The sequence below is a fragment of the Podarcis bocagei genome (assembly GCF_964188305.1).
Source record: "Podarcis bocagei genome assembly, chromosome: 8".
NCBI classification, from domain to species: domain Eukaryota; kingdom Metazoa; phylum Chordata; class Lepidosauria; order Squamata; family Lacertidae; genus Podarcis; species Podarcis bocagei.
The window spans coordinates 65603132-65630250 of record NC_138133.1 but is presented as its reverse complement, the minus strand read 5'-3'; the positions used below and the strand labels follow the sequence as shown (position 1 = coordinate 65630250).

Below are 27119 nucleotides of genomic sequence, written 5' to 3'. Positions count from 1 at the left end.
ACTTAGAGGAGGAAGGCAATAAACATTTCACACTTTTCAAAGAAATCTTTATGTTTCTTTTGGCACTGGGCTCACTTCTTCAGAGAACAATATGAATGGAACCAATGGAATAGAAGCAATATTGTTAAGTTACAGAGATGAGACCATTGGGTTATTACATTGAATTAACAGTTGAGAAGTATACTGAAAAGGAAGGGGATGCAATTTCCCTACATTAAGAGAGCGTGTGTTCCCACACATCTCAGGTATATTGAAATGAAGGTGAGGAGCACCCTTCAAACATACCTCTCTATCCTCCATCCAGATAAGTAAGAAGATTATCAGTATCCAAGGACACATTTCAGTCGGGCAACGGCATTTGGGGTGCAAAGCAGGGCCAGTAAGGTGTGGCCTGGGGAGAGCTCCAAGGGCAGATAGAGAGGCCTGGAGTGCCCAACTTGGCCCCCAGGCCGGGGGTTCCTCACCCCTGCCCTATATGTTTTCATCTGGCACATGTACAGATCTAGATTCAGAGTCCTAAATGTGTACTCCTGTGCACACAAGGCATTTATGTATCTATAAGCAGACCCTATTAATACAGAAATACCCAATCAGCTCACATTAAGGTGTGCTAATGAGGCCTCATCCATTGAGATTAATGGAGGGGTTGGGGGGGGTTGAGATCTTGAATCAAGCTCCCACACCTGTAAGGCTTCTTTGCATCAGAGCCACAGTATGCAGTTACAAAGCACAATCCCAGAATTCTTTACTATAAAGACAGTAGGCCAATATACCTCATTACTACACCGTTTTGAAAAACAGCTGGGCATTACAAAAACTAAACATCATAGCTGAGACACCAGAAGGTTGCATGACTACAATTAACGAGCCCAAACAATGTTTTTAAACCTCACAACTGAAGCCAGTCAGTTGCCATTTTCCTTTGTGCGGTATTTATTTAATATTATACTTCTATCAAACTTTTCCGAGAAACAGTACACCTGAATTTATCTAAACTGGTCACACCATTATCTAAATGGCAAAACCATAAATATTTTCCCTGCATTGCATTAACAATGAGCACCACCGGCTGCAGCAGATTGAGAAGTGCAAAACAGTGCTTGTGTTTATACTTACCAAAACCAAATCAATAGGAAGAACCACCTTGATTTTCCCTTTAAACTTTTCGTTCAGTTCTTTAACAAGAACGAGAATCACAATGCTCAGCACAGAGAGCAGCAAAGCTTCCAACTGAATGGACTTGATGTTTTCAAAGATGTAGGCATAAATCTATAGTGGAAAGAAAATCAGAAGGTCAGTTGAATATCAAGGGTGTAAGTGCTCAAAGAAGCAGGTCCACAGTTTTGGAACTTATTACTGAATACAGTGGATTGTATCTAGACATGCCTTTCAGCAAACGCAAGAGCTGCTTCCATTATATATATTTCATTTATATTCCAGGAGAATATAAACTAGTTCTTTTCTGAACTCAAAAGTCACCATCAGGACATTTATATCTGCTGTTTTCTTACACAGAATGGTAACAAAAAATGTTGACTATGTACATGCAAAAAGTTACAGAGCAAGCTATGATCCCACTGTCCTGGAAAGCCACAATGCCACAACTAAGGTCATCATGACCTAGTCTAGATTATTTCACTGGCGGACATTTGTCACCAAAACAGGGATGCAGCTTTTCCATGCTTGGTCTAAGATCGGGGGGGACGGGACACATTTTGTACATGAGTCAGACATTTGGAAGGATGGGCAATGAAACCACAACCTTGTCCCACATGCTGTCCTTATATAATCAAACAATGAAGATGTTATACTAGAGGGCTTGGGATTTGGCAACTAGAAAGCCATGCCTATCCAGAAATGTGTGTTGAAGACAGCATGTGGCTTTGGCTCAGTGCCCCACCAGGAGCCGAGACTGACTAGGACAAAAGACAGAAACTTGGAATGCCATGTCCGAATGTCAGCACAGTCATCAGCACAGGCTCAGAAGCTACCCAAAGCCAGATCCAAAGAGCAGCCAGCAAGCAAAATGAAGAGCTGGACTAAATCCCACCATCAACTATTTAAATATGACATACACAAAGACTTGCAAGTTTTATTTCAAACATCTGTCTTTTGTTGAATATAGGCTGCCTTTGCCAACCCATTCTGATACACTATGCTGTTAAGGCTTTATGAAGGCATTCTGAAATAACAGGAATTGATTCGGGAACTCGCAGACAGTCATTTTTGTGGATCATCACTACCCAGTTTGCCATTGCTTTTGTTAGCCATGGATTACCATGACCCATTTTGCTGTGGTGTGCTACTTGTTTTCCCACAGCAACACACATGGAGACCAAACTACTTGTCTGAAGGGCCTAGTCAGGGGCGTACCCAGGGATTGGCCAGGTTGGCCCCTGCCAAGGGCAAAGGCCAAGGGAGACACAAAAATTGTACCTCTCCACTATGGTTCCAGGTGGCTTGAAGCTCACCTGCCCATCGGCAGGCTCCCTGGGATGCTCTCCTGTTGCTCTGGCTAGCCACATCTCTTTGCCAAGGGCGCAAGCGAGCTCAGGTACATCTCTGGGCCTAGTAGAACCTTGTGTCCTCTAGATGTTGGGTCAGCATGGTGGAACAGTATTTGTACCACCAAATATTCATGCTACATAGTACTTTTTCTGAGATATACTTTTCACTTCACTGCCAGTTTATTACTGGCTTAACTGGCTGTGGCAAATCTACTACCAAGGCACAGTCCAAGAAGTTCTCCCGAACTGTACTCAGAACTCTATGGAACTGATAAATGTTACATTCCATATCTCTAGAAGGACCAATGGGATTAGATAGATAGGAAAGAATGGATATAATATGCACTGCTATAATAGTAATAGTCTTGCATTTCAGTAGATGTTTATCAGACAATGAACACTAGGAATTACCAACTCAATCACTTAATCTAGCATACCATGCATTAAAGGTGCAGGCTCTGAAAGAAATTTCAGGGGCTCAATAAAACCAACCTCAAAAACTCTTCCCTAATTCAGATTTTGATCCAAGCTGGAGTAGACTGCTCCCCTCCCAAGCACTCTTCTCCATCCCCAGCCTCCCTTCAAGCACACTACCCTCCTCTGGGATCTCGTGGATCAGAGCTGCTGCACTCAGTCCCTCTGGGGGGATGTAAAGAGGCTATAGGGGGAAATTTGGGGATTGAGGTGAGGAGTGCATGTGGGGTGGAATCTGCCCTTGGAGTGAGCCCCATCAACTTCTCCCCATGGGACCTCTCCAGTAGGGTTTACTGGGGTTGGATGAAGAGATTATAAGGGCAAAGTAGGGTTGGGAGAGGCCAAGTCTCACATTCTTAAACCAATTTCAGTTTCCAAACAGTTCTCACATAAGAGTGCATTTGAATCATTTTATTTTAAGGTTTCAAGAGTATCACAGTAGCCAAATGGCCAATTCTCATGAACCCTTAAACAACTTTCATTTACAGGTGTATAAAAAAAAATTGGGCGACACAAGTTCATTGCCTGGTCGTTATATGCACATCTAAGTGAAAGGCTGCCAAAAACCTCTGATGCACTTTTGAGATAGAACATACATTTAAAGAACCTCAATTTACCAAGATTTCTTGGAAAACGTGAATACAATTTTCTGATTAAAGTTTTCCCAAAAGACATGCACCTTCATCCAGCGACTCCATGGCACCCATGAGGTTCTCTGATGCCATGGAACTCTTCGCAAGCTGCATCCTCTTTGGTGATAAGACAGGGATGGCACAGAAAGAACACTCTCGGGCAGAAAACGGGACTCCCATCCACTACTGACATATAAACTTGAGAAAGTACATTGGATTGCCAGATTGCAGCCATATAATGCAATGGTGCAAAGGACAGGCGTGCTGATACATCAGTAAGTTAATATGTCAGCAAGTATAACTGTAAAGGTAAACCATTAAGGCTAGAGTTCCAAACAGGCACAGCTATTAAAATACACAAATTAGTCAAAATACTACAGTATGATCTAGGATCAATCCAATTTTACAGGCAAGAAGTCTCTATTAAACTGCTGAAAAGTGCTTCTCTCCAGAAATTGGCTGCCAAATGCAACACAAACTGGGAATAAAGTTGCTTTACAAAAACAATTCAAATCTAATACCTGGACCATTTCGTTAGGAAACTTGTTCATAAAAATTAAGAGACCCAGATTCTAAACAAGAACATTTAGTTTTGCTTTCTTATTTTCTCTCTCTTTCAGAAAACTTACCACATGGCATTCCAACCCTCAGGTGGCATCTTGCCACCCCTTGTTCTGAAAAGTAGGTTTGGAAGCCGGAGGGTTTATTTTTAATACTCTATTTGCTGCATTCTTCAAGGGTATGCAGGGAGCTGAGTACAGTTTGAGGTAGCCAGTTTGAAAAATACATGTGGCATGATCCTTCCATGTGTGGGTGAAACACCAACACATGAAGGGATCGCCAGAAGGAATAACAGAGCCCTATATATACATGGGCACTCAGCACACAAGGCTATTGTGGGAATATGCTGCACTTCATCAAGGAATACAAGCTCCAAACTTTAATGGAGTGGAGGAAGTGAGCTAAATGAGATGGGGGGCGTGCACGGGGGCGGGGAGAAATGGGGATGGGAGAAGAAACTAGACATCTTGTAACTCTGCAGCACCAAGATCCCTCTCTATGTACATGGATGGTAGAGGAAGCAATCTAAGAGGCTGTCATATACCAAGTCAACTAATGAATTTGGGATCTTCAGACTGTTTGTTTCCTTATTGCAAGTTGTACGAGGGAGTTGGGGGGGGGGGAGTCCCTGAAAAGTAATAGTTGTACAAAAAAGCAAGTATTTTACCAGGCACAATTGATTGTGCTAGGGTGAAAAATGCTATAGCTGCCAAAATTCCAATTCTACACCACCGTGAAAGATACAGAACTCCCCCCCCCCTTTCCTTCCATCCTCACATAGTTATCGCTTCAGGCCCATCTCATAATGGGGAGCTAAGCAGTAGCCCAGCAGGAATTCCCTATCTGAGATCACACATCTACTACAAAATTCCAAGTAATAATCGACACTGTTAATAATGCCATTTTTTTTTAAAAAAAACACCCCAATACTGAAGGCAGAGTTAGTGGAGAGGAGATAGCCATGTCAGGAGCTTGTCCTACTCTCAAGTAGGACCCTGGCAGACACAAAGACACATGCCCGACTGGCATGTTCTCTCCCTCCTGGTCATTCGTTCGGGAGCTTCAAAAGCTTCCTTCAGCCCAAACATCACAGCAACCAATGCCAAGAAGCATCGGCACACTTAGGGATCCGCAGAGTGTTCGCAGTTTGCGTAACAGACCTCAGCAACTCAGCATTTTGGCTAATCTGCTTTATTTACATATAAATACACACGGAGCACTGCAACATGGCTCCCTCTCTTTCTAGCATCAGACAGCAAAGAGAAAGAACAAAGGGCAATAGTCCCACTTCACGAAACACAGTAACACAAACATCCTGTCTCCGTCACTTCCCACTCTGTGGAGTCAAAACATACATCATCATGTGACAGATAACAATCCCATGACTGCAGTCATGGAGCAGGAATTCTAACAAGCCATACCATCAGGATGAGTGAGGGTGGCAGATTTGTGGGGACAGGGCAATAGTGGTAGCCCCCAGCTGCTCTTCCGAAGGCGCCCACCTGTTCCCCTCTGTTGAAGAACCCTTTATTGCCCTTAGATGCTTGGAAGGAAACTGTTGTATTCTCAATATCGAAGTAAGTGTCAACTGCTAGTCAAGTTGGCCCTTGTGCATGAAGTGCAGCTGGTCTTGTCCTCAGACAGAAAATTGCCTTTGTCTGGTGGTGTTGTGTGGGTTCTCCCAGCCTACATACTGCTCCTTTCTGCTAACTTATGAAGTACCTTAACTAGTGAGAGGGTCATACTTCAGTGGAAGAGCACATGCGTTGCTTGAGGAAGGTCTTTGTTTTAGTTCCTGGCAACTACAGGGAAGACTAGGAAATATTTCTGTCTGAAATTCCTGGAGAGCTGCTGTCAAGCAGCACAGATAATACTAACCTGCCATGTGGCAGCTTCTTATGTTCTCCAAGTTTCATCCAACAGTGAATGTGGCATACGATGCCCTGGGAGAGGCATTACTTGTACAGCAGGCGAAATGTGTGATTAGAGGAGCCGCAGGAGCAGAACTTTTTGCGTGGCTCTCTACCCATGTGGGAGCAACCACAGAAGAGGTGGCAACCACACTGAGCATTTATAACAAGTCTTATATTTAGGGAAACCTTGATTGGACAAAACTCTGGCTTCATATAAATTGTGAGCTGTAACGCTTTTGTGATAATTATGTATCCCATGGGATCCTCAAAGTAGGTTGGTTCTCTCATTTGCTCATACTGAATTATGATCTCATTCTATAAAAGAAAATGTTTCATTGGCTTGTTTCCTTATGACTCTCCTACCCCACTTTATTAGCAGACTGGACTCCTGCATTGCTCCGCTTACCCCTGCCCTGGGTGTCCAAGCCAAAAAGAGAGAGAATTGAGTAAGTTGAGGTTGTGAAAAAGAATATAAAACCAGGAAGAATTAGGCAACAGGCTAAACTTACAAAGGTAAATGTTTTAAAAGAAAAAAACAAAACAGACCAATGCAGTAGCTGCCAAATTTGCCTTTTGCTGTGCAGTTGTGCCTGCTGAGCAGTGCACAATTACTTAATTCTATTTTTTTCATATAAAACTACTACCATGGCAACACAAATTATCAAAGTTATTGCATGGTGACACTGGCCCCTCTCCAAAGCAACCCATGTGTGGAGGCATGCACATGGATTTTTTGTCTAATTTTTAAACAGCCCCTTTAAGAGGGAGGGATCTTCTCTAATAAAAATTAAACAACCATTTTAAACAAAGATGTCAAATATAATGCTCCGTAATATGTCAGTGTGGTTTTTAAATGTTATGTTTGGAGGGAAAATGCAAGGTGCATTGACTGAACTAGGATGCAGCAGTTTGCAAACTGCATTCTGACAAACTTGCTGGGGTTCCTCAGCAAGAACATCAGTAATGGTGCCAGGCTTCTCCAAATTATAGCTTGTCCATCACTACTCATTTTCTCCTGCAATGTTGGGTGTGCTATTGGTCACATTCTTGGTCCCGTGTTGCCTGGTGGATACGTTAATGTGGAAATGACTCCTCGAATGTAAAGTATATGAAAACCATTAGATGAATGTGGAAAAATCACTATCTTTCTGCAACCATTCTAGCAAATAGCATAAGTTTGAAGAAGAAGGAAAAGAAGAGAGGAGCTGCTGTCAAATAGAGAGTCTGGGTTGATTGCTATAGATTCTCAGTTTTCTATAATATAGAAAATTAGCAGACAACATAAAACAAGGAGGCTGAAAATATTAAGAGCGAATGGCACTCACTAGAAATGTTAGAATACAGGCAAGTCTGGGTTAGAGAAATGAATGAAAGCGGGGCAATACATACCTATCATTTTTAGCATATCATGCAATCTAGGGTCCCTTGACTGCTGCATTTAAATATCAGTATCAACCACCAGATGGCATTGCCTATTTCCTTGTAATTTATATGGAAGGAATGGTTTTCAGATGATAAAGGTTATATTTTACAGTAAACTGAAGTAAGTTAATATGCAATTAATAATATTAAGAGAGAGCAATATATTAGTAAAACATTACTGGGTCTTGACATCATGCTTTCTATGTATCTGTTTTGGAGTACTAATGAAGACCATTTTAAAGCTGCAATTCTATACGGTATATTCTTACTTAGGTATAAGTGCCATTGAACTCAACATTTTTATGCTAAGATGTTTTTACCCTGCCATAGGCCACAGAATTTAACTTACTGTCAAAAGCCCAGGCAAACTGGACAAACTTATCTATTAGATAAACAAGGCTTTTATCTTTTAGAAGCCAAGCTATCGATGCTGATGCCCGAAAAATTCGACAATATAATAGCCACCACAAGAAAGGCTCTCTTTCAAGCGCCTACCCACCTAACTTCCAAAAGTTGACGCACCCAGAGAAGGGCCGTAGATGAAAATCATAACTAGAGGGTAGTTTAATATGGGAACAGCTTGTTCTCCAGATTCTCTGTCCCTGGACCAGTCAAAGTACATCAAGTGCACCACAGCAGCACTTCACACTAGTCATATTACTGGTTGTGTAAGGAGGTTGGGAATTAATTGCTGAATAACCACAATATACTTGCCCCACCACCCCAGTCAGTCACAGGTAGTAAAGATGGGAAAGGACAAGAAAGAGAGGGAGATACTACTGGATTGGTTCTGAAAAGTGAAGAGCAATGGAGTTTCCAGAGCCAGAGTTGCAGTTGGACTATGACAGATTGTAGGAAAGTAACTGCATTTCAGTCTAACATACCCCACAATATTGTTTTGAGGATTAAAATGTGGAAATTGCATGCATTTATTTATAGACTGAGACACAGCAATAGAAAACTAACTTTAAAAGGCAGTTTTAAAAAACAGTATTAAACAATTCTAGCACTGGGTATCATTAAATGCAGACAAGTCCTTCATTTTCTCAGTTCGGATTGAAGCTGATTGGAACCAAAACACGTCAAAATGGGGTATTTGCTAAGGAAGAACGGGATAAATTCAGGACAGATATGAACTGTGGCTAACATCATGTGTACACCACTTCCCAAGCCAGTGGTGGGAATGCACTGGATGCAATGGGATTGTGTACACAGCCTATGTCAGAAGATGTTAAAAGCTTGGGAAAGTAAAAAGACCTTTGCTTAGCACTAAAATACATGAGTATATGGACCAGGCATGCATCCCTGAGGAGGATGAATTCCACAAACAAGGCACCACAACAACAAAAAGCCCTCTTTCTCATCACTGCTGGCTTCATCTCAGAGGCCAGTAGGCCATAAATGGATTGATGGAGGGTAGATGTAGCCTTAGGTACTCAACTCCCAAGTCACACTGAGGTTTCAAAGGTAAGCTAAGCACCAGCACTTTGAATTGTGCTTGGAAACGGACTGGGGACCAGTGGAGCTCCTTAAGCACTGACAAGATGTCTCTGGCAGCTCTGCAGGTACATTACGTGCAGTCTCCAAAGGCAGCCCCACATATAATGCATTGCAGCAGTCTAGCCTGGAGGTTATCAGAACAAGGATAACCAGGGACAGGCTAACTGTATCCGGGAAGGGTCTCAGCAGGTGAAAGGCACTTTGTGCCACAGGCGACATTCGGGCCTATGATAGCAAAGCAGATTCATAAGGATCCCCAGACTGTGTACCTGCTGTTCCTTTGACGGGAATGACCTGCATCCAGAACAAGTTGGATTTAGCTATACATAGACCCAAAGCCCACCAGGACACCGCAGTGCCTAGGCCTGGGCCTGCATATCGAGCGAAAATGCAAACTGTGAGCAACACGGCAGAGCCAATTTTCAAGAATGAACTTACATAAAAGAATCCCAGGGGTCCCGATATATACGGCATTTTCATTCCCAAGAGGTACTTGACTTGTGAAGTCACGACGTGCGTAGCTGCTCCCGTCGTCATTGCGCTTATCACCGGCTCTGTGAGCAAGAAGGTGGCACTGCCGAAGTGCAGCACAAACATTGCTACCTGAGAAACCAAAGACATATTAACAGCGATTACATGTGAATATGGGTACCAAGGCTAATGTAAGGGAAAGATACGCCCACCCTTTTAACACAAAAGGGACAAGATAGCACCACGAGCTAACCAAACAGTGAAGTGGTTTTTTTTAATTATGCATTGCATACCATGAATAAACTTTCAACACATGTCCACTTTTATATATTCATTATATGTTATCTCCCTCCTATCACTGGTTTACCAGGCTCTGGGTTGAGATTAGCTATAATAACAGCTGGCTCTGCCAATGTGTATTTAGTACGGTGACTTTTCTGAAGCATTGGCTCGAATGTTGTTGTTTTTCAGTTACTCCAATATATAGGCACAATAAGCTCTGCAGGGCTTGGGGGGGGGGATTAAGCCACGAAAGTCTGGCTGAAGCTACTTTTTAAAAAGCATTCCATTCAGACCGTTCTCTGTACAGTGTCTGACAGATTTAAAGTCACAAATGGCCAGGATTTTAGGCCCCACAGGTTTAAGTGGAAGGAGCTATGCCTCTCAACCACGTTTCTATTCCTTTGAGATGTACACTGCCTGGCCTAAGCAGACAGAACTAAACAAGCAAAATGAAGTTGTTATGTCCTCAGCTTTGTACTGACACCAAAATCTTTGATGGCTATCGGAGGACAGTCTTCTGTTTCCCCTATTACATGCAGTTTTGTACCCATTATTTGGTTTGAGAACTGTATCACAAAATTCAAAGACTAGCTGTGTCTTGGTTTGTGTTGGTTTAAGAAGTGTGCATTGCAAACTGTCTCCTGCTCACTTCTTAATCTGTGACTCTCCTCTTATTCCATAGCTGCTAATGTTTCTCAGGTGTCTTTGCTGAGAAACTTTGTAAAACTTTTCAGAAAATCAATGCATACAATGTCAACTAGATCACCTATATCTATCTGTTTGTTGACACTTTCAAATAACTTCCAGAATCCTGGATACTCCTTCAGATATATAACTCCCTGCACAAAGGAAACTAAATCAGGGATATGGGTTCTAGCCAAGCCTCATTCCTGATATGCCTGTTCTCTGTATGTAACCATGCCAGTTCCCACAGGGAGTATTCCATAATGAAAACCCTCACAAGCAGTCAGGTGCAATGAAACATGGTTACTGTCTCATCTACTGTTTTGTCATAACTAGGCTGTAGGCATTGCTAAGGAACAACCTCGTATGGTGTGAAACTAAGCAGGATACTGACACCCATGTTCCCAAAATGGCCTTGTGAAATAAAGTTAAGTTGATACCTTGACAGAGGGTTGAGCTCAGACCAGGTCCATAATGGAACCAGAGGGCAAAACTCAGGTTTTTCAGAAGGGCTCAGCAGTATGCAGTCAGTGGCTCAAGGTTTTTGAGTGGAACTTTGAGCGAAAGACATCGGGGGGCCACCAGGTGGCGCGTTGGAAGATGGCCGACAATTACATCTCTCTGACCCATACTAGGTACTAAGGGGCTGCTATGGGAAGTATGCAGCCTTCCTAAACTCCCCCAGGATGTGGAGGAGAACTGTTCCGCCAGCGGTGTTCACAATGCACCTCCTGAAACGAGTGATGGGGGTGCCGAACACTTGGCACAGGCCCTCGGTGAAGTCAGATCTTCCTGACGCCGATTCCAATTAGCGCATGCTGGTTGCTTCAGCTTGGAATTATAATTGGAAACATACGATTGGAAATGAAGCTGAAAGCACATACATCAAGTAAAGCTCGAAGATAAGACTGCTGATTAATGGATCTCTGCGACCAGGAGTGACGGATGGATAAGTAAATCTTCTGATGAATCACTATAAGGAGACTGTATGTTTGGAACGAGGGGGGGGTGGAGGAAAAAACTGTTTTTTTCTCTGTATGATGTGACATTAATAACCCCTCACCCCAGATAGAAACAAGATCGTCGCGTTTCTATGAATCACAGGCAGGATTTTAAGAACTATGTGGGACGGAGTATAAGGAAAGAAGACTGCAGAACGGTGAGAAAAGAAGAAAATTTTTATGACGCAGTTAAAAAATGGTGTCTCGCCATGACAGGTTTGCCGAGGAAGAAGGACTGGGGGAGGGGAATCAGGATTGTTTGAATGAGAAGGAATGCTGGAATGTAAGTTTGACCTGACAGAACCCCCAGACTCATTTGTTATTCGGTAAGCCTGAGAAAAATAAAGGACAGATCGGAGATTAATTTTGTTTATGGAAGCGTTGTACAGAGGCTGTCCCGGATCGATATGATTTTTGGAAAAGTACAAAATCCACATAGAATGCCAGCTGTTAACCTGCTTGTGAAAATCATCAGAGATCGCAAAGAAAGGAATTTATGATAACAACAAGAAGAGAAAAAAAGTAACAAAGGACTTTCCGGATCAAAGTGGAGAGAACTGTCTGATTAATGCAGTAAGATAAGTGATGCTGTTTTGGACTCGAGCTGAGCTTGATGTATGGGTACCCCCAACAAAATTTGAAATTTGGCTGTATAATTTGGAATCAATGTGATAATGTGATGTGATTGGCCTGTTAATAAAAATTATTTTTTTTAAAAAAAAGAGCGAAAGACATCTATTCATATAAAAGTGTGTTACCTGAGAAAAGAAAAATGGCTAAACAGATGAAAACCACCCTTTCCTTCGTTTGTTTTTTGACCACGTCTACAAAGAAACAAGAAACAGCCATCTCTTTTCCTGAGGGAATGGCAACTCCAACTAGAGAAGCCCTCCTAGGAGATGTGGAGTGTTGTTGTGGAAACCATGAACCGGTTTTCTAGCCACCATCTGGTTTGTATGATTCAACTTGACCCACTGGGCATCTCCAGTTTTCTATTTCCTTAGTACTGACAGCACCAGAGAGCAAACATGAATCCGCTGGCACTCCCAAAAAATACAATGAAGTTCAAGAACACTGTGACATTGAATCATACAAATATCTTTGCCACAGTCACTGGTTTACTTCAATGGCCAAGGCAAGAAACCAACTCTCAAAGGCATTCCTAACTGAAACCATCACCAGGATGATACAATTTGTGCAATTTATGGTAGGGACATTGATGCTGTTTTCTGATCACAGCCAGGATATCCTGAAGAATAAACACTTCCAACGTCTATTATTTAGAGTATAACGGCTAATTGGATTTTCAATTTTATTGAACTATTAGCCTGAACAACATATCCTGCTGCAAATAGCTTCAGAGAATGTATGCTGAATAAAGACAAACTTGCTTTTACTAGCCCAGTCTTTTTGCCTTACATTGACTGCGCTGAACGTGCATTATTTTGCCGTTCTTTAACTGTGACAAAGACTTTTAAAAAACATTTCTATCTGTGTTCTTAAATTTGCTCTGCAGTTAATTACTTGTTGCGTTGCAATCTAGATAACATTTTGTATCCCAAGTCATTCAGCACCGTCAACAAAGTGTTGCTCCTGACCTACTTTTAATTATTTCAGTTACAGTTTCACTATTCTAGTGACTGGAACAAAACTTGTGTCTATTTTCAGTGTCCTGTACTGACTACAAGTCCCAGCCTATAACTTTCATCACTGTAAAAATAATCAAAGTTTAAATGTTAAAACTAGGGCTGATTTGAATGCTTCAAATACATAGATTAATACACTTATGCTTTCATTTTCTGTGTGTAACATGTAAAAAGGCAACCCATATATTTCTTCCAGAGACTGACATGTGGGCTCATGTAATTCTCTATGGGGGAGCTATGGAAGTGGTTTACACAAGAAACAGTTTCTACACTGGAAACCATCCTCTAATCCAGCTAATAGCGGAAGGAATATTCCAAATGGGAAAACAGTGCAGGTAGATCTCAAAATGCAGGATGAAATGTGTATACAAATAGACCCTCTTTGATCAAGAAGACAGAGGGACATAAAGACATGCACATTTCATTCTGCATTTTGAGATCCGAAGGTGACAGTCCTCTGTCTTTACAAGCATGCCATATTTATCAAGGAGATGCATATAACTAGATACAGTTGGTCTTTATTGCAGTTGATTTTAACATACCATTGTAGCAATGGTAGGTAGCAACCTTCCACACGATGGCTTCCCTGAATATGTGGGGCAATCAGCAAGACCACAACCTAGCCAGGATTGTATAGAGACACACTTATCGAAGGAGAGTGCAATGAGGGATACATCCCATAACATGAAAAATGGGTGCACGCAAAAGTGTAATTATATTCATCAGCCCTCTAGAGTGGAGCCACTGGCCACAATCCAACACAATAGTTGCCTTGAAATTAAGCATGGTTAACTCTGTTGAACTGCAGGCATCTCACAGCAATATGTAGCCAAAGGCGAAACCACTTTAGCACGGCTACAGCCACAAAAAGGGAGAGATTGTGAAATAAAAAGGAACAAGTCCAAGGACAAATGGACATGGGAAACGCACAATGTCCTTCCAACATCAGCAGTGAGAAATATAAATGATTTGTTAAGATGAATATCTGGCCAAGAGCCATCTTGAAAAGGAAAGGGCAGGGCTAATTATTCGAAAATACGCTATATTCTACTAGGGCGTCACTCACTTTGACAAGCCTGTTCAATAACATTGGTCTTTGAATGGCCTGAGATATGCTCTTAAATTGACACTACTTAATGAGGGTCAGGAGATAAGATAGAAGTCACATCTTGGACACTACTGTTATCTGGTTGGAGACAATTTGGGCTGTGTTAAATGATGCACAGAATTGCATCAGTCTGTATTATGAGAACTCTCTTTCCAGCAAATATATTTAAAGGAATGCAATTGGATCAGTCGGAAGGAATCAATTTTACTAGTTAATGTTTATACCATAATAATGTTTCATAGTCTTTAAGGAGTCACAAGACACTTGTCTGATTTTGCTGCATCAGGCAAGCATGGCCATCCCTCTGGAAATAGAGTAGGAATGTAGTACTAGTGTGTGGGTGTTTTCTTGTGCCATTTGCCCAAACTAGGGACATTTATGATACCTGTATGTTTTGCCAAGCAAGTCAGACAAGAACTTTGCAAGGGTTTCATTGATCTCCTGCATTCCAAATAGTTTGGCCATTGGAGAGGAAGTTTTCCAATGTCAGATTAAAAACAAACAAACAAACAAACAAGAATTGGTAGGCAAATTCATTATTTTGTTGGGGGTGAAGGTCTTAAAGGAAAAAGCAAAGCAGTGGAAAGGCAGAACAATGTCCAGAGTTGGAGGCTAGCAATTAAACATAGAAAAGGTTACAGTGGTACCTCTGGTTAAGTACTTAATTCGTTCCAGAGGTCCGTTCTTAACTTGAAACTGTTCTTAACCTGAAGCACCACTTTAGCTAATGGGGCCTCCTGCTGCTGCCACGCTGCCGGAGCACGATTTTTGTTCTTATCCTGAAGCAAAGTTCTTAACCCGAGGTACTATTTCTGGGTTAGTGGAGTCTGTAACCTGAAGCGTATGTAACCTGAAGCGTATGTAACCCAAGGTACTACTGTATTTACCTATTTACTATATTTTGTGGAAAGAAGCCTAAAGTGGAGCACTAACTAATGAAGACAACACAAGGAACTGAAGCATGGAGTGTGTTAGCAACTTAAGGTACAAATCACACAAAACTAAACATGCTAAAGATATAGCCCAGGCAACTACAACAACTCCCATCATCCCTGACCACTGTCCCAAAACATCTGGAGGGCCGAGTTTGCCTATGCCTGATATAGCCAATTCATAATAGAACATTCTGCTGGGTAGGGGAAGGTTAGGGTCAGGTTGTCACCTTCATTTGATTTGCTGTGATTTAATGTGGATTGCCTAGAGCTGGTGGAGAAAAAAGAGGTTGGGGGGAAGGGGGAGAAAATATGACAAAAGAATATTAAAAAATGAAATCCTGCCTCTGCTGAAAAACCGAATAAAACAAAGCTTTGAAGAGGAAAGACACAAGATTTTCCACAGTTCAGTAGCTATTGTGTGCTGGTTCAAAAGCATTCCTTACCTCTCCATTAGATAAATAGTGATTACAATAGAATAGCCTGATTAGCTTTTGTTGCCATGCTAAATGAGAACAAAAGATGTTTTCTTTCTGATAGTGTCCATTGGCAACTAATAACAAGATCTGTCAAGCATATGACTGTTTACAAAAGTCAGCATAGAAAAGTATTTTTTTAAAAAAAGTTACACGATTGTAACATAACTCAGGGGCAAATGAATACAGTATGCCATGGGTCCTCACAACCACATAATACAACATTTGGACATCAATTGCAAGAATCCAACATGCAGTTCATCACGCATGGGATGAATGCCCATGACTCTATTTTGTCACGCATGCAAATGCCAGGAATCATGAATTCTCTCCTGTGTACATGTAATAAAACAGACACACGTGCAATTGGGATGTAGGTCTCAAATAACTGAAAGCCCACATTCTTCCCTACAGATGCTCTTTCAGTGTTAAGGGCAGCAGCTGGAGCCATGTCGGTAGTTCCACTCTCCTCAGAAAATTCAGAGGGTAGTGGCCCAGGAAAGGGCACTCTCTGTGGCAGCCCTTAAGTTGTGAAACTCCCTCCTTACACAGCTGTGCCTGGCATCTTCTTTATACAGCTTTTGTCATATGCGTATCTTCACCCTGGTCTTGGACACCTGAAATATATATTTCTAGTGACCGTAATTTGTTTTAATATGTTTTAAATAGTTTTTAGTGGTAGGCCAACATTTGGGGGGGGGGCACCAAGTTGAAGCTACCAGCATGTTTGACCAAACTGGGGGAGGCAGTGGAAGACAGGAGTGCCTGGCGTGCTCTGGTCCATGGGGTCACGAAGAGTCGGACACAACTAAATGACTAAACAACAACAACCAAGTTGAAGGAGGCTACACTATGGTCTTAAATGTCTGGGGTACACCAATATCCACTTTCCACGATGACAAGAAAACTAGGGCATGCACCTCACCACAGAAACGCCCCAAAGCATGCAGTAACATAAGCATCATATAATAAGGGTACATTTACAGCAATGTACCTGAGTGCAATAACTGACTGATGGTAAGAAATTGTGAATACTCTAGTTAATTGCTGATTCTCAGTAGAGGCCATATTTCAGTTCAATTTCAGTTTTGTGGATTCAGCCATTTGCCATAACAACAACAGTCTACAATGAAAATGAACACTGGTCTGGCACATGCTCCAAAAGATAGCACTTGACAAAGCACGCATAAACTTTGGCCAAAGCAAAAGCTAGAGAGGTTATTTTACGAGTAGCAGCCATATTCCAAACGGCAAGAAGGAAATCTGTCTTTGGGAGTTTTGCCCGGTGTCATTTAAAAATATAAATCAAAATAAGTGTATCCACTGGGCATTGAAACAACAAAAGAAATACTGATTAAAAAAACCCAAACACCTCAATTTGGATGTTTCCACAGACAAAAAAAGCAAATTATTATGATGATTATTATTATATGGAATTGCATGCAGCACTTAGATATCTACCCACTAATACAGAAGCAGTCATTAACTGAAATGTGATCGCAGTAAAGAATTTTGTTTACAGTTCCCTCCTCTTCTTTTTTTAAAATTGTTTTACGTAATTCCTATGCACAAAATACCATATACAATCATTCCATCTATGGGCTCCTTATAAATTTTGAACAGTTAAAGGTACGTCTCATAAACAAATACTTTATAAAGAGTACATGCATAATAGGGAAAAAATTAAGATATCACATTTTATCTTTCCTTATTATTATTTTTCACTTGTATTACAGTAGCATGAAGTTTGCTCCAATCCCAGCTACCTCAAGTTCTTTTCTTCTGTATTGCACTACCAGCCTCCAATCATTTGGCCTTTCTTTATTATCCCTTATTATAAATAGATGTATAGCTGCCCAGTGAGAGTAATGTCTTGCATCTTATGAAGTCCACAAAAGCTTACACCTTAATAAATGTGTTACACTTTAAAGTGCCACAAGTCCCCATGGCTATTATAGACTGTAAGTCCTTTTGAAGATCTTACAAGCTGAAAAAGCAGGAGATAAAGGTTTCCAATAGATAAATTAATAAAATAAAGTCTGCTTTCTGCCAAAATTCTGCAAATCAGAACAGGGTGGTTCCACCTATCCATTGCCACTGGACCTTCAGTTTGGCCCTTTTAAAAATTAGTTGCCACTGGTGTTCCAGGGCATGCTCTCAGTTTGCATGCAGCCTGTTGGGCATATCAGCTGTGCTATGTAAACTGAGAGTGCCAACATGAACATACCTGGGACTCCGCTTAAAGTGCATTAATAATCAGATTTAAAAGAGTGGTGGAACCAGCTTTCTTGGTTTAACCTGAAAAGCGGCAGGTAAACTTAGACGGGTATGTTGAAGCCAGAGCAAGCGATGTCATGTAACTTTGCACCAAACCTGCCAGCAGCTTTCTTAAGGATAAGGAAACATTTGCCTGTGCTACATGAAACTCCAGCTTCCTCTCTGGCCCAGATCAACTTCATTTGCAAGCTGAAAACAGTCACAGTGGAACTTCTTGCCATATGACTAGATGCTGGAAGACGCAAGAGAAGGGATTCTGGGAAATGGTCACTTGAAGACTAGTTCCAATGTTATTATGCCATGTGCGCCTTTGTCCCCCAAATGGCTTCTTTGCAAGGATTCATCATGTAGGATGGGGAGCCTGTGGTCCTCCAGAAGTTGCTGGACTCCAACTCCCATCAGCCCCAGCCAGCATGGCCAATGATCTGAGATGGTGGGAACTATAGTCCAGGAACATCTGGAGGGCCACGTTAGCCACCCCTGATGGAAGTGACTATAACACGTGATTTGACCCATCCACGGGCCCATGAAAGTAGGCCTAAACACATGGTAAGCCACTCATTTTTCAGCAGACTCCCATCTTGATTTGGCAGAATTAGCTCCCAGTTTTAATTTCTTGGAGCAGACAGGAACCCTGGTGGATAAAAGGGACCATTTTCCCTTATATTCAGTAAGCAGCAGCTTAGCTGAAATACTGATCATGTTTTGCATAAACCTCAGCCTGTAATGAAATGTATATTTCATTTTTAAAGATCGTGTACAACTGGCAGCTCCCTCTGATCTTGCTTTTGTGGCATCAACACTACAGCAGTGAGGTGTCTTCCATGCTACTTAGGCCACATCAAACTCCAGAGCACATGGGAGGACTCCATGCAACGGCTCCATCACAATCCAGTTTTGCTTCTTCTAGGAGCTCTGGATGCATTATGGTTTACTGCTAATCTGATTTTCTATATGTATTGGCTATTAAGGGATACCTACTTGAATGAGTCCTCCTAATAATGAAACTGCTGCAGCAACTCCAATCCTCTGCATCTCAAACTCAGATAAACCTAAAACCGTGGAGTTATTGTTTGCTGTGAAGTTGCTGCTCATGGGAGGAACAAGACGCTCGACAGCATTAGCTGATATCAAGGAGGTCAACGCAAAGGTTCCTGCAAAAGAGAGAGAGTTTAGTTTCTGATCGGTACAGTTCCAGTTTGTTTTGCATTGTGCTTAAAACGAAGGAAGTGCTATTGAAATCTGTTGACTGGGTGCAGACTAAGTCACATTTCAAGCAGAAACCAATGAGTCCAGTTAGTCATGACAAACTATGGACGTAGCCAAGGGGGGCGGGGGGCAGTTGCCCACCCTAGATCAAGTAAAACAATAGAAATACTTAACTAACTGAACAATCACGGCGGTTCTGCCCCACCCCAAATGCCTGCCCCCCTAACAAAAATTGTGGCTATGCCCACATGACAAACTTAAGTATTATTGATTTTCAATGGGATTAAATTGTGAACAACGTAGTTGGGATCCAAACCTATGAGTGTTGTGTCCAAATGATTGTGCTTAAAATGTGCTGAAAGTTGCCTTGCCAGCTCTGTATTCAGATAGTCCAACTACATGTCTGTTCTCCATGTGTTGTTTTCTGCACACACCAATTTTAGGCATCACCTCTTACCAGGAAAATGCATTTCTCTATTATTCGCTCATCTGGGGCAGAGCGGCTAGTTCTGGGAGGCCACCATCTTCCTGTGTATTTGGGGCGGGGGATGGCTACCTGGTGCCACCCACCTCTGGTCATGCTGGACCTTCCAGTTAGGGTGAGCCTTACCCGCAAGGCCAATTGAGGCAGAGGCATGGGGGCTGTGCCCTGCCTGCTCCTGGTGTATTTAAGAGGGCTGCCAAGCTCAGGCCACCCTCTTTGCTGACCGCCGTGGGATTTTCCACCCATGCAGTCTGTTGGGGGTCTGCCTAGTGGGGGAGCGGGCAAGTTAGAGTATGGACCTTGCTATATTCAGGACCAGGAAGGAATTTTCTCCTGCAAGCTGGCTTGCCAGTTTTCACCTACCTCATAGCAACTGTCACAACTTTGGTGGATAAGGCATTGGGCTGGATGCTGAGTGGTGTGGATACCCTGTTAAAGGAGTCCAGGAGGGATGAGACTGTCCAGGAGTCCACATAGGGACTGATGGTCCAATACACCTCTCCCAATGGCAGGCTGTGCAGGGTTGTGGCACTCGATCCATGTTGGGGGATGACTCCCCAGCACAGGGTCGACCCCACTGAGTTCTTATCAGGCAGCATGTGAGCTGCCTGATGCTGGACACATGCCCAATGCCTTAGCCAAACACACTCTTTCCTGTAATCAATAAAGCTGTGGCCTAATTTGACCCAATACCAGGCTTCTGTGTCCATTCCTTCGGCCCTTCCCACAGCAACCACAAACATCATGCAGCAATCAAAGTTACATTTGTGTGTTATTGAAATGATAAACAAAGGTGGTTTATTCAACTCTTGTTTTGTGTGTATATATGTGAGTCATCCTGCTATATGTACATGGGATCCTTACATAAATGCTTGAGTGAAATATATATGAAATGTTGTTAATGGATGTTGTGATAGCCACCAACTCAATGGAGAGATCTGCAGCAAAGGAGTAACTTGTACAGTTAGGGGAAATATAAATTGTATGTCTTGGATCCTAAGGTGTACTTTAACATTTATACTTCTCTTTAAGGTAAATGTTATAAGAAATATTCAGGGGGGGGGCGTTAATAGCATTATTGGAGGCATTATAGAATTGTTTCAAAACTATAAGTTCACCCAGATCTATAAAAGATTACAAATACTGATCATAGAAAGAAGATACTTTACAATAACTACAAAGCATTTTTTTAAAAAATGAACGCCAAATTTCTCCACTGATCAAAATTTTCTAACCAAACACTCTACGCCTTCATTCTGGAAATCTTGTTTCATCTAAAAGCAACATGAATAGCACAGAACGTGCATCAATTACGCTGCTCAGATATCCCAAACCCTTTAAATATATCAAACTGCATCCAACATTTATTCAAATTACCAGATGTCCTAAATGCTTTGCTTGAAGAAACCAATAGTCCAGCTTGTCCCTGTTGGGCAATTACTACACTTTAAATGAAGTAACTACGTAATGTCTACTTTGCTGACTCAAGAGTTATGATCGCTTCCAAGGAACTTGCCACAAGATGCAAATCCAACTTGCCAGTGAGTTGCAAGGGGCCTTTGACAATAGGCTTTGCATACGTCCTGATGCAAATTCTATGTACTTTGGACGGAATGCTGCTTTCCCAGCAGACCACATGGCTGCTACAGAGCTGTTAAATGTAGCACTGAATGCACATTTTGGCACACAGACCATTTCCAAAAAACCACACAATTACTCAAAAGACAATGATTGCTCCTTAGAAAGCATAATAACAACCAAAGGGAATGTGCATATACTTGGGCTTTTCAAACCCCGAGGGGATAGCTTTGTGTGTGGTTCCACGCAATTCAGAATTTCCCCTCCCCAATATCTGAAAGGCTCCCATAGCTCTTTCCCTTCCTCCATCCTTTCCAACCCGTATTAACTAAAGGGAGGCCATGACCCCCTTACCCAGCTCCATTGTTTTCTGCAACCGGGACCAGATGTTCTCTGTAAAAACCCTGCTTCTCATTCTGAGAGATCAGTTCTCAAATTAATATCTTAGACGGACCCCTTCTTTGGTTCTGAGTAAGCTTCACTGGGATGCCCATATGAGCTTGAAAATTACCTAAGACTGGGCTGGGCAACTGGTGGGTTCCCAGATTCCCATTAGCCCTAGCCAGAATGGCCAATAGTCAGGGATGTTGGGAGCTGGACTTTCTAGATCCAATCACCTCTGCAGCAGCAGGAGGAGGAGGGGAAGGAGCCAGCTACTGGAGTTGTGCCATGGTCGGCTCCGCACTTTGCCTCCGTGATTTGTGGGGTGGGGGCCCAGCCTTACCCCCAAAATGTAGGCGCCCCCAAAAGGGCTCAGCCCCCTGGGGCATGATCATGGTCCCCCCAAACTTGTACCTACACGTGCTGTCAAACAAAGAGGAGAGTAGACTCTGGTGCTTACAGAGTGAAGATTTTTAATTTTGTTCACCATCTAATTAAATAATAACAATAGAGCAAAAAAAAATTTTTGAAATTCATCAGTAAGCACAGTAGTCTACTTTCCTCTCTTTGAGTCAATGTTTTCCTGCACATTCAAAGCATTTAGCCTTAGATACTGGAGGAAATATAGCTATCCTGGCTAACAGACATTGATGCTGTTGTCAGTAAGCTCTTGTTATTTTTTAAAGCACTGTCACAATTGAAAAGAACATTTGGTGTCAAGGTAGATGGAGTGAATCAAGTGCTTGAGGTGAGGCAGTAGAATGCGCACTGACGCCATCCTGACTAAAACCCGGCCAGGAATTGCTTAGTATGAGAGTTGGGCTCCAGCGTCCTTTGTAAGGGATGAATGATTTGGATGATATAGTGCAGCTGCCTAGAAGAATGGCAAAATGTCTGATGCAGGATTGCCCTTTCTTGCTTAACTATTCTTCTGTTGTACATAATATGGATTTATGTGTTTACATCCATACATAAAAAGACCATTATGTGTATGTGTATGTGTGTGAGAGAGAGAGCCGGGCAGGGGACACACACAGGGGGGGGAGAGATTATCTTGATATGAGTCAGCCAAACGATAACAACAATCTCTTCTGGTTTCAAAGCAAGCCAACTCTGTGCAGCTCTTGTTTTTTCTTTCTGGAAATAAGCAAATAAACTGTCTTTGGCTGAGCTCTCCCAGGTGAAAGTTTCATCTTAGAGCAAATTTTATAGAGCATTATATATAATGGTATAATGTATTTATTTTGTTTATTTTTGAAACTTAAGAGCCAGCACTTCATCAAAAGACCCCAGGGCAGATTATAGCAATGAAACAATAAAACAAACAAGAGAATACAAACAAAACAATACAATACAACACAGTTAACTAAAACTACACCATCCATTCAAAGGCCAAAGGCCAAACCTTAGCATCCAAAGGCCTTCTGAAAGACACAGACCTTTAGCAGGCACCAGCCAGATCTTGGAGTCCTTATGGACATAGTGTTGGTGCAATATTAATGATGCAGATACAGTTCCAGATTGATCTTCATCATGCTTCCCCCACCCCCAAATAGTTTTATTACACAGGAAAAAAATGTAGTTGTAAAAGAAATGCACCCAAAAAATACAAAATTCATTTCTGGAGGGTGATTTCTATCTCCTCCAAGCTGCAAGAGTTCAGAATAGTCCAACTACTGAAGTCCACAAAACTATTGCCGAATTTGAGTGTCACAGAGAGCACAACCCATCAAGCGTTGCTGTTACCCAAATTCCATTTACTTCCACGGAACTTACATGGGGTTCCTACAAATGAATGGAGTCCGAAAAGTTGCAAAGCTTTGTGCATTGATCCTCGGGGACTCTTTGATTTTCAGAGAAGCCAAATGGAAGCTAATTCTGCATTCTGCCCTTCCATGGAAGAACAGCTTGTTTAATTTTTATTCATCGTACACTGCGAGCTATACAAAACACTAACCTCGAAGGCAACATTAAGAGAGTCAGCCAACAGACCTGTTAAGTTCTCGGAACTGGTCCTCGAGGATCCAGAAGCACTTACCTGTGGCAACGTGGCGTCCCATTCCAAATATGGCATAAATAATAACAGGGAAGAGAGATCCGTATAAGCCAAACACAGGATGCACTGAAGAGAGAACAGCAAAGGCAAGCCCTGTAGAGAAGGTAGATGGGAATTATGAAATAAATCAGGTTACGTTCTGAAGGATTTTAAAAAGGGATTAGAAAGGTTCATGGAGCTATCAGTGGCTATTAGCCATGATGACAACATTCTACCTATGCCTCTAAATACCAGTTTCTGGAAATCATGAGCAGGAAAAATACTGTTGTGCTCAGGACCTGCTTGTAGTCTTCTTACAGGTATCCGGTTGGCCACTGCGACAACAGAATGCTGGAGTAGGTGGGCCATTAGCCTGATCCATCAGGCTCTTCTTATGTTCTTAATAGCAATCTGTAATCAGAATCTCATTCTTTGACCATTTTTAGAGGTGGGGTAGCATGATACATAAGAAGACAGGAAGCTGCCCTATGCTGAGTCAGGCTACTTGCCCTCCTGGCCCACTGATTTCTAATCATACCAAGATAGGCTATGCCCATGTTCCCAGGATGTTGAATCTATGGAGCACATTTTGTTACACTGTAGTTTGTATAAACAGGTTAGACAGCACCTAATCAATTCAACATTAGCAGAGCTCCCTGGAATGGCTGACTCTTCTCATATCAAGGATCTCCCTGAGGATAAGATTGATACCATTACATTGCCAAAATTCAGTATGTACAAGCTAAAGCTCCTCTGTTGGCTAGCAAGGCCGATCTTACTCCTGAATAATTGTTGATATATAATATTGTACTTTTGGTCTATGGACCGCAATAAAGCTGTGTGTGTGCTTTCTAATCTAACAAGCATCAGCTCTGCAATGGAGGACTTTCCCATCTTCTTCAACCTGATCATTTTATAGATGGAGATGCCAGAGATTGAACCAGCAACCATCTGCACACAAAGCAGACTCTCTACCGCTGAGCCACAGTCCCTTCCCTATGGGAATTCTATCTTAGCCACTGTACTAGGAGGAAGTCTCTGGTTTGAATCCTTCATCATCATAACTGCCAGTTAGTGACCAAAGACCTGTCCAAACAATAAAAGCTTTTGCCTGCTGGTGAAAGGAAAGCAGAGGGGCGGTCCGCCTAGTCTCCCATGGGAGTAAGTTCCAGAACTTGGGGGTAGCCACCAAGGAGGTAATCTCACAGGTTCTCCTTGCCAAACATTTCCTTAAGAGTGGTGAGACTGAGAGAAGGTCCTTCCCTGAAGATCTCAAAACCTAGGCGGGTTCAAATAGGAAGATACAGTCCTTTTAATGATTGTACTGCATTTAACATTTAGTTAACTACTCAGTCTATTCCAGCTGAAGAATCTGGAAGTCTCAGATATTTCACATCACCAGTTTGTTGTTTTAAACCAACAAACAAACAAATCTAGAGATGGCAAAGCAAGAGCCTGAAACCTTCTGCATGCAATGCATGTGTGCTATCACTTAGCTTCTGTTTCTCCCATAGAGAGTTTTCAGATTGTTGCTGCTGGACAGATCTACAAATCTCAAAAACACAGGGCTTATTCACACCTGACTTTTAAATAGGATCAAGAGGAACGTAAGATAATTTTCTTGCCACAATCTTTCCTAAAGTCAATATGACATGAGGGAAAACAAGTAAATCATTAACAAGAAGTAACAGCCTACACATTAAGGTCACAATCCAACCAAAGCTAAAAACTTTGAAATCCCATTGTTTTCCATTGGTGAGATGCAAAAATACGCTCATCTTGAAATAAATGGGACTTGAAAATGCATTACTTTGGCTAGATCATGCATTCTACCATTAATGTCCATAGTGCTTTACAGAGTATTAATGAACCCTGAGCTGTAACATGAGCTCTGAGTGGAAGAGCAGAGCTCTATTAAGGTGCTAACTATTCTTTAGTGTGAAGACCAAAGTCAAGTTAATCATTTTGCCAGAGTTAGAATGCATGAGTGGACAAATTACATAATATGGCAAACGTATGCAACGGGGGGGGGGGGGAGAGAAAAGGTGGTGATGGAAAACAGATTAGATTAGGCAGTCTTTGTAAACTTTCTGTACCTAAAGCTAAGTTTCAGTGTTCTTTGGTGTCTAGCCACAAAACCTGCCATAGTCTAGTGAGATAAAGATGCATGATCAAAGTGATTACTTTTAAAGGTATTTTTTAAATGTATGAATTATAGCCCTCCAAACTCACTACAAAAGTCAAGGCATTTGAGCACTGAATGAAGTATGAAAAGATTAATCCTCAGTTCTTGCCTCTTTGTCTCATTAGCACCTATGTGGCCTAGGACCCACGTACCTACGGGACCGCCTCTCCTGGTATGCCCCACGGAAGACCTTAAGGTCCACAAATGACAACATTTTGGAGGTCCCAAGTCGCAAGGTGGTTAGATTGGTCTCAACTAGGGCCAGGGCCTTTTCAGTACTGGCCCCGACTTGGTGGAACGCTCTGTCACAAGAGACTAAGGCCCTGCTGGACCTGACATCTTTCTGCAGGGCCTGCAAGACAGAGCTGTTCTGCCTGGCCTTTGGCTTTGGACTCAGAGTGACCCTTATGTTTCCACCCCACCCCCTTATGGTTTCGATCTATGGGCTACTTTTAAAATGAGGCTGCATTTTAAATTGCATTTTAACCTATATTTTAAATTGGGGTTTTTTCCCCCTATTATGTTTTTATTGTAATTTTACCAGTGTTGTTGTTGTTGTTGTTGTTATCACTGTCCATCAAGCCATTCTCTCGAGTAGTTTTGTTTAAGAGCCCTTGTTGAGACTTGATTTATATTTATTACACACCTCCCACCCCTTTTCAGTGGAACCAGAAATGGGTCACCAAATGGCATATAATATTCCAAATGTGGACCTATCAGAGTTATATAATAGCATCATAGTTGGCAGCCTCAGGATGTTTCAGGTGAATGAAGCCTTATGTAAAGCACCTGCAAAGTCTAGGCAAGAATGTAGTCAGAGCATTGTGTCCAGTCACAGGAAGAATTTTTATTCTTGGCTCCGTCCAACGATCCCATAACACCAGGCACGATCGTTGCTAAGCATGAAGGACTACATAGTTAGCCTTCTTACCTGCGCGTGTTTTTACTCTGTGTGTGAGAATTCGTACTTAAAGCAGGAAATCCTACTCAAAGTCAAGCTGATTTTTTTTTTACCTTTTTAAATAAACAACTTCTTTTATTTAACAATAAGAACATTGTTGTTCTTAAAGATGAACAATGTGGCATGGCAGTTCAAGTGCTCAATGAGAGCTGAGAAACCCAAGTTTGAATCCCCTCTCAGCCACAAAGAACTCAATGAATGACCATTAAAGCCTTTAAAGCCCTATATGGCCTAGGACCCTCGTACCTACGGGACCGCCTCTCCTGGTATGCCCCACAGAGAAACCTACGGTCTTCAAATAAAAACATCTTGAAGGTCCCAGGCCTCAGAGAGGTTAGGCTGGCCTCAACTAGAGCCAGGGCTTTTTCGGCTGTGGCTCCGATCTGGTGGAACGCTCTGT

General features: G+C 42.1%; 1 protein-coding gene across 5 annotated transcripts in view; it reads right to left on the bottom strand.

Moving 5' to 3' along the window:
- Positions 1-27119, bottom strand: part of SLC26A7 (solute carrier family 26 member 7) — an 80615-nt gene that overhangs the window by 35786 nt on the left and 17710 nt on the right. For all 5 annotated transcript variants that reach the window (XM_081204647.1, XM_081204645.1, XM_081204644.1 and 2 more), the window contains 4 exons: positions 23577-23687; positions 18868-19040; positions 9448-9612; positions 1117-1269 (listed from right to left, as the gene is read on the bottom strand). In XM_081204647.1, coding sequence (XP_081060773.1) covers positions 1117-1269; positions 9448-9612; positions 18868-19040; positions 23577-23687 — 602 coding nt within the window. The remainder of the gene's footprint in view (positions 1-1116; positions 1270-9447; positions 9613-18867; positions 19041-23576; positions 23688-27119) is intronic.